Source organism: Coturnix japonica, chromosome Z (assembly GCF_001577835.2).
Source record: "Coturnix japonica isolate 7356 chromosome Z, Coturnix japonica 2.1, whole genome shotgun sequence".
NCBI lineage: Eukaryota > Metazoa > Chordata > Aves > Galliformes > Phasianidae > Coturnix > Coturnix japonica.
Genome location: NC_029547.1, coordinates 33,943,848 through 33,961,727, shown reverse-complemented (window position 1 = coordinate 33,961,727; position 17,880 = coordinate 33,943,848). Strand labels below are relative to the sequence as shown.

Genomic DNA, 17,880 nt, shown 5'->3' with positions numbered 1-17,880 from the left:
CAGGGATAGGGAGGTGATTATCCCCTCTCTACTCGGCTCTTGTGAGGCCCCATCTGGAGTACCGTGTCCAGGTGTGGAGCCCTCAGTACAAGAAAGACATAGAGATTTTGGAAAGGGTCCAGAGGAGGGCCACAAAGATGATCAGGGGGCTGGAGCACCTCCCCTATGAGGACAGGCTGAGGGAGTTGGGCTTGTTCAGCCCGGAGAAGAGAAGGCTGCGGGGTGACCTCATTGCAGCCTTTCAATACCTGAAGGGAACTTACACCCAGGAGGGGAGTAAACTCTTTGAAAGGGCTGACAATAGCAGGACACAGGGAAATGGTTTTAAGTTGAAAGAGGGAAGATTTAGGTTGGATGTTAGGGGGAAGTTCTTCACTAGGAAAGTGAAGGGAGGTTGTGGATGCCCCGTCCTTGGAGGTGTTCAAGACCAGGTTGGACGGGGCCCCGGGCAACCTGATCTAGTAAATGTGTATGTTTGGTGGCCCTGCTAGGCAGGGGGGTTGGAACAACATGATCCTTGAGGTCCCTTCCAACCCGGGTCATTCTGTGATTCTGTGAAACAAAAGTTCCAGAGGATAAGAAGTGTTGAAAAAAGCACCTGTGAAATACTGTATTTGTTATTTAATATAAATCTGACTTTATTAGTCACTTGCTTAGCACACAATATCCACGGCAAATATTTTTGGTATGCAACAGTGCCCTTATAACCCCAAATCTTCCTTTTTTAGCTGCAAATCTGCTATAACTTTTATTTAGAATAACAAGCTTAAATTCATATTACTAGTGCAGACATATATTAATTATCCCCATAATAAGTTTCTGTAAACTGTTATATTTTCTCTTAATAATGATAAGGGTGTAATGACATTTCCTTGAGTAGGATATAAAAAAGTTCACACTAAAAGTGATACTGTAATGAAAATTCATTGTGACCTGGCCTATTCATTTATAAAAGAAAATAGTATTTGTTAACTAAGTAGCCCCTCCTGTGATTAACTAAGTTAAGAATTTTCTGGTGAACAGATTCCATAGGATTTGAGCTTTAAAACAGTGATAATTAAGTTAATGCTTCCTTCAAAAGAAGTTGAGCAAATTCATATAAATTGTATTTTGAAAAAAAAAAAAATGAAATCTGGAATTTTCAAGCTTAATAAAATAGCTGAAACTTGGCAAAACATTTTCATCACTAGAGGTTTGTGGGTTTTCTGAAACTTAATAATACTTTTCTTTTTATGACATCCACAGATCGGTGTGCCAACTAATTTAGCCTCCCCCCCTCCTTTTTCATTTTCTTTATTTGTAAAATATTGCTGATGTGCAACTAGTTCTTCTTGTTCAAAAGGAGTTAGAAGGTAGCTGCTCAGTACACTTCATCCCTTGGTGCTTCTCCATTCATTATGACTTTGGCCGATTCTCTCTCACTTCTTCCAATTTAGAAAGGATCCACTGTGTGGAGGAAAAGAAAAAAAATGAAAACATGTTCTTGTTAAAATCCATACAGAGCAGTTGAGAATTTGGCTCCGGCAGAAGACACTTCACTGTCTATCTGCTCTCTGCCTGAGTTTTAACGTTTTTCTGTTTTAGATGGTAAATCCTTATTTTATCACTTGAAAAAGATGACATTGGTGTGGTGACATTGACTGTCACTGCTAATTAATCTGCCCACGTTGATGGTCCTGCTTTTTTTTTTTTTTTTTTTTTTAAATAAAAATGACATGTACACTTATTAATTCTTTGCATTAGTCTACAACACTAGATGAGTCCCACATGAGAGGTTAAAAGCAAGAATAACAAGACAGTGGACATAAATGGGTTGCAGACATGGTAATACGGGTTATTTTGAAATAAGCTTTCCTTGGAGATATTCAGTTTCCTCTGAGTATTTATATATTTGCTGACTATGGAAGAGAAATTAGTTCCAGAGACACTAAAAAAAATAAATAAAGGACAGACAATGGAGAGCTAGGGTATGAAATGAAATTTTATGCAGTGAGACTGGCTTTAAAAAGGTAGCTTTCAAAGAAGGCAAGCCAATATAAGGTTCTGTCACATGATCAGGCTCTATGTCACAGATCTTGAGGGTACTTCCCTATCCACTACAGCCCTATACTGGTTTAGTGGCATATTGAAGGTGTCAGGAAAGACTTGGCTGTCCCAAGTACCACCTCTACACTATGAGTATGGCACTTCTCACAGATGCAGAACAGACTTGCAGTGTCCACAAGACTGACAAACAGCATAAGTTCTTGAGGCAGTGTCACTGAAGTGATCTCATACCCGTTACTGAGAAAGTTTCATTTTTACCATTACTTAAAGGCTTGCCTCAATTTCTTCTCTATATATAAACCATAAGTGTAACATTTGCAGAAGTGACCATAGGTTCAACCATACAGAAGCAACTCTCAAAGACCATTTTTTCCTTCCGCAGGTTAGCCCCCAAGACTTTGATTCTAATTTTTGACGAATCTGTTAAATATTCGTTCTCTACAATAGAACAACCATCCATACCCAGTCTATGCGACAAATACCATTTTCCCCTTCATACTTGCATTCCTGTTGGATTCATTAAGTACATGGACCTTCCTAAAAAAGGCTAACCTCTTTTCTGTTTTAATGTACACACAGCTTTTTCAGCTTCCTTCTGGCTTGAGACTTACAATACACATAATACTTTGTGTACTACTTTGCACTACTTTGATTTCTGGTATTCTTCCTGGCTTAGCTGAGGCACAGCTGGGATTTGACTCCCACACAGATTCCTGGGTCTCAGTTCAACACGGGGCCCTCCAGGACCTTGACAGTGTTTGTGATGTTTTTTGAGGAAGGAGCCAAAAGATATTACTCAGATGCAAATGTTTGCTACCCTTGCGAAAACAAAAGGAACTTAAAATGTTGAGCAGGTGGAACTTTCACAGAATGCTCCATATCCATATGCCACTGGTGTGTATATATGCACAATTAATTTGATTGTGAAAATAACAATTCACTCTGATAGAAGTGAGAACTTGAGGAAACCTGCTACTTTGTAATTCTGGGAGTAGGCCTGAACCACCCTTTTGCAGAGAAAAACTATGTCAAAATGGAGAGATCAAGTAGAACGTGTCCAATAATGACAATGTGATGGATCAACTAAACTGCTTCATTTTCTACTAGGATTTTTCCTCATTCTTAAACTCTGGGCGCAGTTCACCAGTAATATTCTATCAAACCTTACTTAATGTTTTAGTTCATATTCTTGATTGTTTACTTTTGTTGGCAGTACTGTTAAAAACAGCTGTCTGACAGACAGTTGTAATTCTCAAAATTTAAGCATAGAAAAGTTTGATGTTCGGAATGAGTATTTCTCAATGAGATTCAGTACTGAATAGATTATTCCCATTTCCATCTGTGTAAACGCTGTGTGGAAACAGAAAGCAGTTTCATGTACTTTGTGTTGAGTAGACTAAATAATCCCCTACACATTCTGGAGCAATCTTGTTTGCACTGAAACACTTAAAAGAAACAATCACACACCTCTTACCTACATTCCCAGAAACTTTGTTTCTATATCTACCAAACAAACAATCAAGTAATTGAACTAATATTCAACAGAGACATCAGGGAGATTACTTCTATGAATGATGAGAATTTTGTAAGTATAATAAGAAACACATTCTTTTCAACACTTGAGTAGGTTTTGGTTTTTTGTCTTCCCTTTTTAAGCCAAATGTAACAATTGTGACAATATTTTGACTTTACCTTAGCATCCTCTGGACTTTTAAAGTTAATAATTTTTCCAAATTCTTTGGCATGGAACACAGACTTTACTCTTTCCTTTAAAAAAAAAAAAAAAGAAAAAAGAAAGAAAAGAAAGAAAGAAAAAAGTAAAATAATAATAATCAGTTAGTTTCTTCAAAATTCATATGACAAGAAGGCGTCACTTTGAATGAAAAGAGGAAACTTATATTAGATGTCAGTGGGAAGTTTTTCACACAAAAGGTGGTAATGTGCTGGAACAGGATGACCTGAGCATTTCTGCTCTTTCTCCAGAGATGCTCAAGGCCAGGCTGAATGCGGCCCTGAGAATTTGATCTGGTTGGGAGGCTGGATGATTTCTGAGGTCCTTTCCAAATCAAGCAATTATGTGATTCTATAAAAATAATCAAGAACTACTCACCAGTTATTTAATATTAAGGCAGACATGGTTTACCATGTGCCTATTATACTAATCTGAGTATGTCACAGCTTATGCACACACCCTGAGAAACTTTATTTTCTGCATAAAGACATAGTAGAATGGAACTACTTTATGCCATGGAGCCACCAGAGACTGGGCTGTAATAAAAAGTAGGACAGCAGATAATAGTATATGTGGGGTAACAATCCAGTACTCCCTCTTAACTTTTCATTAGCCTTCAAGTCATTATCTAGGTGGACATTCTACTAATACTGATTTGCAAGCAGTGGACTTTGAAAACTGCAATTTAGACTCCAGAAGAAAAAAAAAAACAGAAGTAGTGCTTCAAAATAAATAAATAAAATAAAATAAAATAATGCTGTTTTCAGCCACAGATTTCAATATAAAAAGCATATTGCAGGCAAGTGATTGGACTCCGAAATGATTGCTGTGTTAGAATAAAGATGGATGTGTTATTTAGCAGCATTTGAAATTACGGGAACTAAGAATTATGGTAGGAATTTATCCTATACAAATTCACACACAGTTAGAAATCAAATTGAGAGGATTCCAAGGCAATATGGCTCTGCTTCTTATGGTCTTCTGCAGAAAAAAGTATAAGTGAAAAACTTTGCAGGCACAATGTCAAGGTTGTCCTGACAACCAAAACGCATAATTACACACATGAAACTTAATGAAAACAGAAAAAAGTCTCATGGAGAATTCAATGAATTATTTTTTATAAGGAATGTTGGCTCTGGTTCAGTTATCAGTGCTTAAATCTCTTATTGCTTTCCACTGCCAATTTATCAGGGTTTTGTTTGTTTCAATGAAAAGCATGAAATTTGTAAATTTTAGACAAACTGGCAAACATTAGCAAGAATATCCCCAAGACTTGAGGAACAATTTCGGCTGCAAACACCAAGTCTGCATTCTGCTTAAAAATAGCCAGAAAATCATGATCTAAGGGATGCCAATGCCACATTTAAACTCATTTCTCCAAGAACGCCTCAGGTAGGAAAAAGATCAGGAATTCAGTTTTATAAACAGACACTAAAGGAAGACAAAATGTGATCAGGTTAACTTACCTTTGCTTCAATGCGTAACCTCCTGCCATCAACAATGAATGGTTCTTTCGTAAATTCATCGTAAGTGTATTGCCACTCACATGTCAACTGTCCAAATGTCCCTTTTGTCACAAATAAGACACCACTAGGCAATGACAACAGCAACAAAAAAGAAATTCATAATTTAAAAATCAATGTAAAAAATATCTGACATTATCAAGTTACCTCTAAATTCAGTGGCATCATACATTTGTTCTGAAACATTTCAGCTCTAAATTCAGTGGTATCATACATTTGTTCTGAAACATTTCAGCTCTAATTAGATATAATAACTACACAGCATTGTTTCCAAAAGCCTGAATTTTGAATGCTCTCACTTAAATCAGTTTCATAACAAAAGCAAAACAATACTTCTAGCTGTGTTTCTGCAAAAAATTATAGACTTAATTTACACAGGATTCTTGGTACTTATTAAATGTTGCTGACTCGCTGTTCCTATATTATGCATTTTCCTTCATTATGCCAACTTCTAATAGAATCTCACAATCCACTAACCTCAGCCTTATCCGATTTATTATGAATCTTGCTCAACTGCAGAAATCACAAAACAAACAATCTTTTCCTCTTCTTAAGCAGGAAACTTACCATGACACCCAAAGAACATACTCTCATACTGCTCAATGCCGCTGTGGAGGTGATTAACAAAAAGGACACTAAGCATGCCTTCCCCAGTACTTTATCCATATACAAAATGGCACATATGTCAAAGCACATTTACAGATTAAGAATTATTCAGCCACACACACTTTTTATAATATAGGTTTACGTACTTATTACTCATAGTCAAAACTGCCTACCTCTTTGTCACCATTAACAGATCTGTACTGTTGACCATAGCATGCGCAATATATTTGAGTTTTGCAAACCTTCCATTTTCAATTTTCTAAAAGAGACAAAATTTTTATAGCTTTGAGTATGAAAGTATAAATCAATGTGTTTATTATTTAAAATGTATTATGTCCCAGAAGGATTAGCTGTAACAGTACATACCACATACTTTTATGTAAAAGGCTTCTTTCCTAACTCGGAATATGGCTAACAGGTCTGTTACAGCTAATATTTACATTATGCAAAATTTTTTTGTCCTTAGAAATGCAAGTATGCAAACAGAAATCAGTCCCAGGAAGAAGTGGCAAGGAACAATGTAATTGCTACATATTTTTAGCTCACTCTACCACTCATAAAATTCAAAGACAACACAAGAAATAAGTACAGTTAAAATACAGCTCATTTTTTTAATTTTTATGAAGAGTGAACTCTGAAACATTGGAGTCATTAACCCTGGGTTCAATCCACACTTAATTCTACAAAATCCTACTTGTCATGCATACAATGAAACGTAAAGATGCATTTGAGGCAACGCTTATCACTTTCATCTATTCTTTCACTTCTCCGTCAAGTTGCTTAACTTAAAAAAACAAACAAACAAACAAGGAAAAACAAATACAAAAAAAAAACAAATACACAAACAAACAAAAAACAAAACACCACCACAATTGCTGTGAATATTGTAGCTGTATACTCCCTACTAGGCAACAAATTCACAACACAGTGACAGCAGATTAATGTTTTTTTTTGTTTTATTTGCTTCTTTCTTTTTTTCTTTTTTAACAGAGGCTCTGCAATTTTAACACGGCTTGGCAACCAAGAGATTTCTGACTTCCCAGGTGATTACTGATCAAACTAGTGATCACATTAAGATCAGTGCATCTTGTCTGGGAGATCCCCAACTGCTTGCCTGTTTCCCATCTGTTATATTGGAAATAAAAATAGATTAGTATAAACAGGTGCAATTCAATAAACAGCCAACCATTAACATACTGAAAACATAGGCTAGCTTTCACAAACAGTTAAAACGCCAGAACACTTACTATTTTTTACCATTGTTAAATGATAAAGACTCTTCATTAAGTTTACACTAAAACTGGAAATCTGACAGCACAGATAACTCCACTTGACCAGTTTTCTAAAAATGATGCCTTCCCCCACAGATGCTTCTTTCATTACTGAAATACAAGAACATCTGAGTAACTGGTTCTCAAAATAAATATTTCCAGAAAGAACATGGACAGCAAATTGAAATTCAGATTATTTTCCTGTCCTCGTATCTGTTGGCCTGCAAAATCACAACTGTTGATCATGTGCCTCCCTGTTTTAGACACTGCACAAGTTCATTATTGTAAAACTGAGCATCAAGGTCAAGGAGAATACATAAAAATGAATGGCATAATAAATACAGAATTAGGAGCTTAATAAATTGGAAATTTATGTGTTGTTTTTTTTCTTCTGGAAAGATTTTTGAAAACTCTTTAGTCAGGCTATGCATGTCTAGTTTTGTCACCAGAGGATTTGAGTTTCTTCCTGCATCTCATATGAAGTAGAAACTTGGACCACTAAGTAACTAAAAAATTATCTCACAAGGCAGTTTCTATGTTATTTCAGCAGTGCAGAAAGGGTAAGGATAATTGAACAGCGGTAGCCAATATGCACAGTGGTATTTAATCTTTTAACAGTTGCAGCACATGTTCTGAATTTTGGCCAGCAATTTCTGTTACTGGACCAATGCTTTCAGACCATAACCAGTATCTACTACTAACAGTGACTACAGGGGAGAAGCATTTAGAAATTTAGTCTTATCGTTATGAAGAGGATATCTAGTCTTTCTTTTGCATCAGAACAAGACTTCCTTAATTTTTGCATAGCACTGGAGTAAGCTCTGTGCTGGACTAACAAGAAACAAGTTAGCTCTTTTTGGCTTCTCACTACCTTGCTATGCAATTTCTGACAAGTCATGTTGCTCCACTGTAACTCATTCAGTGTACAGATAATGTACTGAGAATTATGATTTACGTAAATGCATTTCTTAAGCATCACAGAGGTTGACATCCTACAAGGCAGTCATACATACATCCCAAAAATTCAACAGAAACTACTAAAATTTAAAAAGAAGTGGCTCAGTTAGCACAGAAATATTGTAAGCACGTGGTGCACAGAGGTATCCAGATAGTTGAACTGAGATGAAACTTATTATTAGCTCTAAGTTAAAGATCATAAATTCATATTATCTGTGTTCCATAGTTTTGTAGACAGCAGATGTTAACCAGGAAATTAACACAGGACAAGTGTTGCACAAATACAAAACATGCATCTGTAGCAATGCCTGTTGTTACTTAGTTTATTTTATACCCTTCTTTTTTTGCAAATCTCTTTTCAATTTAGACATGCTTCTATCCCTTATGAAATACACCATAGAAGGACAGACCAGTTTACTGCTGATAATTGTCACAGAAATAGCACTACTATGCTCTGCCAGCAAAATAGCTGGTAGAACTCAAACATACAAGAACATAAAATTTACCTCTCTATTAAAGAATGTATAAACGAATTTTAATTTAATTGTATCTAGCTATTATCTTATACTAACTGTCTTATGATGCAAAACTACAAAAGTCAATATTGGTCAATCACTGTTTGTTCAATATCAGTTGCACCACTGTAAGAAATCAAAACCTGATTTTTAAAACAAAACTTCCATTCTTCAGTTTAAAAAATATTTAATAATCTGAATCTTCTGATTCATTGAGTCAACTTTGAAATTATATGAAACAGCTGAAAACACTCGAGCAGCCGTAAAATTCACAGCAATGAATGCAAAAATGCACTCTTTAGAAAATTATTCTTACCTATAATTCAGATAATTAGATACCTCTGCGATAAACAAAATTTTAAATTTGATCATCTGTGCAGGGGAATGCAAACATGCCCAGTGTCTAAAAGTGGCACCTCTGTGTTTAGAAAGACTCCAAACCACAGCACATGCCCTTAATTCACTGGAAAAGAAGCACAGAGGCCTTTGATTATGTTAGAAATGAAAATATATATATATAATAATATGCAAATAGGGGAACAAGATTTAAAATCCATGTTACTTCTGGCTATGGCTCTACCAAAATGCAGCAGCAGTATGTAAGAAACAACAGTTGGAATGTTTGACGTCACTTTTAAACTCTTCAACTGAACAAAGTTTGTAAAGCATTACTAACTAAAAAGTAATTATACATATGCTACCATTTTCTATTGATGTTCAGATCAAATTTATTTTTTTACTAGGCTTTTAAATTGCCAGTCTGTTTTTTCATTGTACTGAGTCCAGTAGGGATACCAGGGAGAGGGAAGACAGTTGCCTTAACATCCGCTCCCTTTCCCTTTTTTCTCCCAGCTTTCATTCCTAAGCACAATGTATTTTGGTTTGCAGTCTCTCTTTGGTCAGAGAGTCAGCTGTCTTGGCTGCCAAGACAACCTGATATGACTATATATCCAATATTCCCCACAGAAATATTAGTTCTAAACAGCACATAGGTGATTTGCTAGATTTAGTGTAACTGTATAAAGAAAGGAGAAAAGTTGTTAAAAAGAGACAACACAGAATAAAAGCATTCATTTTTTCTGCTATGTGGAATTCCTTCCTCATCCTTTATTAATGAGAACTAAAATTAATCTATTATCTTCTCATTACTGCTATCCTAATGTACAATGCCACTCTATAGAAAATAAATAAATAAATAAAACAGAGCTAAGGCTCTTGCACAAGATCTATGACCTTAAAATTCAATATTCCATTCAAGCATGCTGAACATTAACCCAGAGCTCAGTGTGTTTCTCTTAAGAGAAATCTTTGGTCAAGGTTAACATTTCACCCTAAGGCAGGACTACAAAAGTCAGGACAGTATCATTCTTTCAAGAATGTTTCCTTAACAACAGAAATGAAATTTGCCTGTGTAAACTGGCAGAATATCTTAGTATTCATACCAAAAAACTGACCAAGAGAATTCTTCACATGTACTGAGCAGAGAAACCATGCCAATCTATGAGTTCACTTTGATCACCGCATCCAGATGTTTTTAGTCTGTCCACACAACTGAAGTCCTTCAGTATATAGCATCTGAAGCACCTGACTTCAGCTGGGAATTAGGGAAAAAGACTGCAGTTTTCTGCATTTTCTGACAGCTAACAAGGTGGAGTATACTTTGCTATAGGACTCTTCAATTTCTGCCACATATACTGCATATACATATATATATATACATACATATGAAGCATACACACAGTTTTATGTTAGCTTGCAATTGAAGCATAAATCACACAAGCTTCCATGTTACTTGTAAAGACCTGGTATTAGTTTCTGTCTCAAACAGCTTGTAAATATATACAACTCTTCTGATTGGGGATGGGTAATGATTACATGATCATATTTAAGCTTTGTACGTATAGGTGGGTAAGGTTTCTCTTTAATCTAGACACAACAGGCTCTCCTAGGGAGGAAGGAAATGACAGCTGTTATTCAGCTATGGGCAAACTAGATAACATGCATGTGACCAGATGCCTGGTAATGTTCAGGACAATGTAGAGGAAAAAAAAAAAAAAAAAAGTTATTTTCAAACTTGGGAAGTATTTCTGCCTATAAATTTAAGAAATAAAATCTCAATTTTAGCATACCAATATACTAGAAGATATGGATTTTTATATTTGATGTGAACTTAAGCCCAAGAGACATGACAGAAAGAGAATAAAGGACTATGACACGTTCTTCCACTCCTTGGCTCTTCTTTTAGGCAGACTGGCATTTGAATACTTAGATGTGTTTGAATAATGCATTTAAACATTCCCTTACCTGATCCATACTTGCTTCTTGACCAAAAAGGTACTCTGAACTTAAAGCTGAACACATAGTTAACTATTTTTAATGCTGTATTAGGATACTGTATTGAAAAATTGGTTTAGAGGATTAACATCTGTTTAAGCTTAAAACTACAGTGGCATTTTTAGAGGAATAACCCTTACACAGCACCATACAAAAGCCCTCACAAGCTCTCACTTTATGAGAGAGAAAATTAAAACAATTTAAAAAACAGAACATAAGCAATGAATTTAAGCATGAGACAAACCCTTCTTTCAGCATTAATTGCTGAAGGGCAAAAATCAGTGATTTCTGTTAGAACTCTTCAGCTTCTGTCAATTACTATTAACAAGTCTTTTAAATGACTCCAGAAATGTTTTCTGGTATTTATCTGTTAGTGACTTAAGCATACAGAACTTCAGTTGATAAAAAACAAACAAAATGATGTACTAAGCAACAACAAAGATCACAGACAGATCTTCACCTCAGCAAGCAGGAAGGAGACAAACTGAAGTTACTGTTATGCAAGTCACTAAAAGTAAAACTAAACATGCCAGAAAAGCCGTATCATCAAAATTTTCTGCAGCTTACAGCAGAGAATTTGGTAGTCTAAGTTGAAAGAACAGGATGCAGTCCTTTAAGTCTTCAGTAACAGTACTGGAATTCAGATTCATAGAACTACAGAAAATTTAAAAAATACAACTAAGCTCTATGAAGGAAACATGACAAGTCTTTTTTCAAGATTGAAGATAATTTCCAACATTCTTCAAGCATTTATATTTCTGATATCCACTGATACCTGAAATTCCAAAGCCTTCCAACAGTGCACAGTCAGTAACACAGTCTTTAGTCTATTTCTTCATAACTCTGTGATGCTACTATTACAAACTAAATAGCAATACAACATAGGTAGTGATCCTAAGCATCAGTAGCCTAAGTTAAAAGAAGGTTTGAAGTCGAGTTTTCCCTCCTTTGATCACGGAGATTACAGGCAAATGTACTCCTTGGCCCACTGTGCAAGTATCAGCAGCCTTTAAAGGCACACAGCCAGAATAAACACACTTAAAGGTTTTAACAGTTCTTTCTTCAGAATTTTGACAACTGAAAGACAACACACAGTGAAACACAAGACAGCACTGGATAAATTTGAAATCATCATGGAAGCTCATTTGCTTGAGAGCAATTCTAATTCAGGTTTAGCTGAAGAGTTCTATGGTAATTACAGCTGTATCTGTCATATCTCTTTCAAGGCATCTTTAAAATTCAGCACAAAAACATAATTTGAAGGACAAATCAGACACAGAAAAAGAAAAGCCTTCCAGTGAATTTAAACTAAAACAACTCTAGAGGGACAAGTAACTGTTCCTTAGATTTTACAATACAAAGTTGCTCAGTGTTCATATTTAGTCTTCTTCCACATCTAGCTAAATAATATTCAAAAGCATCTACTTTCTTATCTATGCTTTACTGCACGAAGCCTTATAAAATACAGGCATTTTCAGCAGCTCTCACTGATTTTACATAGGGGTTTTCACTTTTTATTAGTGCTGCTATGAAAGGAACATAAATTTATAACCAAATCACTTAGGGTTACAATTTAAAACAATTAAACCAAACCCTTATACATCTGGGGATTCCAAATGACACATAATTTATAGCATTTCAGAGTTCTGGTAAAGCAAGTTATGAATGAAAGTATAAGACCTTAAGTTAAATGTCACTTCCAAAGTACATGCATTTGTTTTCATGGCTAGTGTTTTGACATAACCTAGTTGCAGGAAATATAAACTGTGATGCTGGAACAGAACAGATGAATCCATTTTAGAATAGTTTAGATGTGTTTATTGTAAAGAAGAAAAGCAGACAAAATAGTTGTGAAATATGAAATAAATAGGATATTAAACAAACAGTATTATAATACTCACTAAACAGTTCAATGAAGACTTACGTATTTATGACCCTCTAACAAGTTATAAATAAGGATGCAAAAATATTAAATACATATCGTAGAAACACATGTGGAACTAAAAGCTAAGCTGTGGTATTAATACACCATTATATGTATCAGCCTAATATCTAGTCATATATAACAATAATTCCTCTATGTAGATTTGTTATATTTGCTACTTTGTATAGCTCTCATCATACATTTTATTTACATTTCCCCCTTCCCTCCTCTTTCCCCCTCCCTTTTTTTTTTTGTTTAATTTTTGCACAGATTTAGAAGGAAGTTAGTATCAGTAGTAGTATTAGAATCAACCCTGATTGCTCAGTGGGAATTATAGCAACAACAGTTAATACTGAAAAGAATATGACAAAGGCCACGTATATTTTTTACAGTACATAAATTATCTTAACTGTCATAATCATCATCACTACTATCGTGAGTCTTAGTCCACTCCCTGTAGGCCTGTCTTTTCTGAAAGCATGACAAGAGAAGAAGAAAGCAGAAATATTAGTTTAGAATGATTTGTTTGACTGGAAACTTTTGTAATTTAAGCAAAATAATAAGACAGAAATTCTGAAGTGACAGTACATGGCAAAGTACAAGCATGTTGAATTGCCTTCTATATTCTGTTCCTTTTGGTCAGCAATTACAATCACTAAAAGAAGTTTTATTTGGATCTAATCTGATATTCTGCTGAGAACAATACCACACAGTAACTGCACTACCAATACAAACCTATATGCAAAAAATAAATAAAAGGGATGCAGTTACTACTCTTTTTCTCATAAGATGACATTATGCTCTTTAGAACGTTGCATACCGGGGGGTATGTGTACACTGATTCTCCTGCAAGACAGAAGCATATCTGTAAAATGAAAAAAGTTAAGAACCAAAAACCCTGGTTGAAGAGCAATAGGATTAAGGATTAAATACATATTCTACGCCATGGAATTGTCAGTAGTAAATTATAACATGAAACACTGAAATTTTAAAATTTTAGTTACTTTCAAATGGTGGCTGCCATCACAAAATGTAACAAGCTTAATAGTTATGCTCTTATAAGTTGGGTCATTAAAGCTGGTAGTAATGTACTCAACAATATAACAGAGAAAAACTGGAATTGCACATGACATTGCAGAACTTCCTAAGTGCTCCTTAGGAAAAAAACAAAACAAAAGCAAATGCAAACATGTAAAAAAAGACTCAGAAAAAGTAAAAGTAATGCTATGTCTTAAAAATATTTCCATGTTAGAGCTGAATCTGTTAGCCTGTTAGTATTTATTTTAATGATAAACTTTTAAACACGAAATGGGATGTTTTAAAAGTCTCTACTCTTAACAGAAAGAAGAGGAACATTAACAACCCCATACTGTTCATTAGTGGGAGTTTTCAGCTACACTATACCTAAGGTAATGCTTCTGTACATTGCTTTCAGTTACTTCACAAAATCTAAAATCCTTCTCCAAAGTCTACTCTGTTCTTACCTAAATCTCCCTAGAGGTTATTTCTGTATGACCAATATCTGCACAGTGAGAATCCTTTAATTATTTAAAAATAAATTTATTGAAAATAAATTGTACATTTATAAGTTATATTATTAAAAATAAAAATAAACTGCTCACATCTCCAGTTTCCATTAATGCAGTTTCTAAATACTGCCTTATTATTTACTTGCAAGCATTGTTACAATGCAATTTTGTTTATAGCAGAGGAAAAACATATAAACTTTGTATGCTGCACAATAATGGAAATTATTTTCACCTTTATATCTAGGTTAAATTTGCTTCAGAGGTATCTGAATGAAAGAATAACTTTCCCATCCACTACTCAGCATGTTCCTTGTGCTAAATTGTTTACAAGATTTTAATGTAGGTAGAGTGACATAAATGCAGCTATTTCAAGTACATTTATTAAGTATATTTAATATGATATTTTATAAAGAACTGTGATGAAAAAGTCATCATTTAAAATTTATATTTTGTATTTATCACCACTATTTATCAAAATTGAAAATTTATGATAAGCTATTTAATTATACATAAAAATTATTCTCTTCTTTTAAAGTATTCCATATTTTTCACAAATCTCTACAGATAACATTGGTATAAATTATGACGTCTTTTTCAAAAGTTAAATCATGGAAGTTAACTCACCAAAGTGGTCATAAACCCATGAAATCAGATGGAATTTTTTTAACTACCGAGTTACTGGACAAGAGATGACAGGGTTTATTTCTTTTAAAGGGTACTTCTACAAAATACTCAGTTTAACAAATTAAAAATTAAATTTTATGCTATTTCTTCACCTGTAACATCTGGCTTCCAGTCCCATCTCTTAATCTATAAGGTCTAACAACACCATCTTCACCAAAGAAGCGAGGTGGGCGTAGGCTTACCACATCTTCTGTTGAATCTGCAACTCTGGCAATAAATCAGCAAATTTAAATTATGTATCAGTATAGGTACTTCGCTATAATATTTACCAAAGTCTCTATTTTATATTCAAAATATTGCAAATTCTAGTACAGCAGCTATTGTTGTCTGTATAGACATTTGACACATAAACAGAAAGTAACCAGTCTATGAAATAATTATAGGGTTTCTAAATAACACTATCTACTTCAGAAAATGGTGTCTAACCTAGTAGCTGGCAACCCTGTCTGTGTTTGGGGGGTTGGAACTTGATGATCCTTGAGGTTTCTTCTAACCAAAGCCATTCTCCGATTCTATGATTGTCATGGTTTAATAATTTTGTAATTTTGCTATCAGTATTCCACATCATAACATCAAATAAAGCATGAATAATTTTACTGAATCTACAACTTACAGAAGAAGACTACATCTCCCAGAGAACAACACGATAGGTCACGGGACCTGGACTCTATATTAACTCGGTCGCAGGCTAGACTGACGTCTTTTGAGTTCTGGCGTTCAGGGGAGTGTGTGGGAGCCTTCGCCGTTTCGCCTGTGTTTCACAGTAGGCCTCTCGGTTACGGGACTCATTCTCTCTCCTATTTTGCTTGATTCGTTAGCTCAATTTTCAATTATATTGTATTATATTGTGTTATCCTGTAATTCGATATAGTATTTAGTAAATAAGTGTGCTTCCATAGATCGTTGCCGCTGTTTTCTTTTCCTAATTAACTTTTTCCTTTCGGCCTAGGGCCCCTGCGGGGCCCACGGCCCCCTGTCACGGACGCAGGTGGACTTTTTCATTCAGACCGTGACAGATTTTGGTGGAGAATGAGGGCAAATTGAGTTGCTGTTTTTCTGTGTTTTCTTCTGTTGCTCTTTTAGTTTTTAACAGAGCAACAAGTTTTTTTTCCTGTTAAGGAGCTATCTTACGTTTGCGATTCTGCACCTGTGAGCTTGACCTTGAAAGTCCAGGCGAACTGCCAATACCCTGGTTTATTTTATAAACACTGCTGAGCTTTGCTTTTTTACTTTTTTTCTCTCTATTGAAGAAAAAAAAAAAAAGTTTTCTCTAGTAGGTTTGCTTTACAAGGGACTGCATTTCATTAGTTCCTCTTTTATGATGCTCCAAACATATTGGACCATGTTTAAGCTAGCCTATTTTTCCTATGAAGTTATAGGAATGTATAATAGATTGAAAGCATGGTTAGCAACGCTTATTTGGTATTTGCATGCAGCTCCAGAGGGAGCAACTAATGCAACTAATAGTACGGAAATGGTGGTTTTTGAGCGTGCTTTTCCTTTTTTCTTTGCATCCTTTAAGCAGTCTTCGAATGACCAGTTGTCCCAGTGGACCACACTGTCAATTGTGTCAATCTCCCTGAACTTACTGTTGACTTTTTTACTTATTGGTTCTTGGATTTATTACATTTGTTACATCAGGAGGAAGTCTTCCCTAGAACCAGAGAATACTGAGTGGCAGGGAGTGTGGAGAGACTTTGGAGAGACTTTTAGAAAACAGACATCTTTAGATCATCATGGAGCTTTACTTCTGAACACTTAAAGAATCCTGAGAGTTTGACCGCGTATTTGAGACAGGAATGTTGTGGCTCAGGCAGATCTAAGGAGGCACAAATGACTTGGGGCCTAGCTAATGCTTATCGGGCCTTATTCAATACTATTCCTGAGAGGGAAGATTTTGAGGTTGAGAGAGAGAGTCTCAGGGCTGAGAATGAGAGTATCCAATCCAAACTCGACACTCTCCAGTCCGAGCATAACGCCCTCCGGTCAGAGCACAGTGCCCTTCAGTCTGAGTGTAACATCCTCCGGTCAGAGAACAACGCCCTCCGGTCCGGGTACAACACTCTCCAGTCCAAGTACAATGCCCTCCAGTCTGAGCGTGGCACCCTCCAGCCCAAGCATGATGCCTTCCAACCCAAGTGCGACACCCTCCAGTCTGAGCATGACATTCTTCAGTCCGAGCATAACGCCCTCCGGTCCGAGCACAGCACCCTCCAGTCCGAGCACAACACCCTTCAGTCCATGCATAACACCCTCCGGACCGAGCACAATACTCTCCAGACTGAGCACAACGCTCTCCGGTCCGGGTACAACACTCTCCAGTCCAAGTATGACGCCGTCCAGTCTGAGTGCGGCACCCTCCAGGCCAAGCATGATGCCTTCCAATCCAACTGCGACACCCTCCAGTCCGAGCACAACACTCTTCAGTCTGTGCATGACATCCTCCGGACCGAGCACAACACTCTCCAGACTGAGCACAATGCCCTCCGGACTGAGCACAACACTCTCCAGACTGAGCACAATGCCCTCCGGTCCGAGCATAACGTCCTCCAGTCCGGGTACAACACTCTCCAGTCCAACTATGACAGCCTCCAGACTGAGCTCGGTGCTGTCCAGTTTGAGCGGAACACTCTCCGAAACCAGCTATGTGCCCTCCGGGGTGAGCTGAATGTATTTAACCAACTACCAGGGGCACATGTAGTCCAATTTGACCAGCCACTGGGGGCACATGTAGTCCAATTTGACCAGCCACTGGGGGC

General features: G+C 36.1%; 1 protein-coding gene across 6 annotated transcripts in view; it reads right to left on the bottom strand.

Moving 5' to 3' along the window:
- Positions 1–613: 613 nt before the first annotated feature.
- VPS13A (vacuolar protein sorting 13 homolog A) overlaps positions 614–17,880 on the bottom strand; it is a 102,919-nt gene continuing 85,652 nt past the window's right edge. For 2 of the 6 annotated variants that reach the window (XM_032441136.1, XM_032441137.1), the window contains 5 exons: positions 15,214–15,328; positions 6,081–6,166; positions 5,245–5,368; positions 3,739–3,813; positions 614–1,446 (listed from right to left, as the gene is read on the bottom strand). In XM_032441136.1, coding sequence (XP_032297027.1) covers positions 1,396–1,446; positions 3,739–3,813; positions 5,245–5,368; positions 6,081–6,166; positions 15,214–15,328 — 451 coding nt within the window. In that variant the 3' untranslated portion in view covers positions 614–1,395. Of the gene's footprint in view, positions 1,447–3,738; positions 3,814–5,244; positions 5,369–6,080; positions 6,167–6,845; positions 7,033–12,779; positions 13,774–15,213; positions 15,329–17,880 lie in introns of those variants that run through there. The other 4 variants (XM_015849182.2, XM_015849180.2, XM_015849183.2 and 1 more) reach the window with 4 other exon arrangements.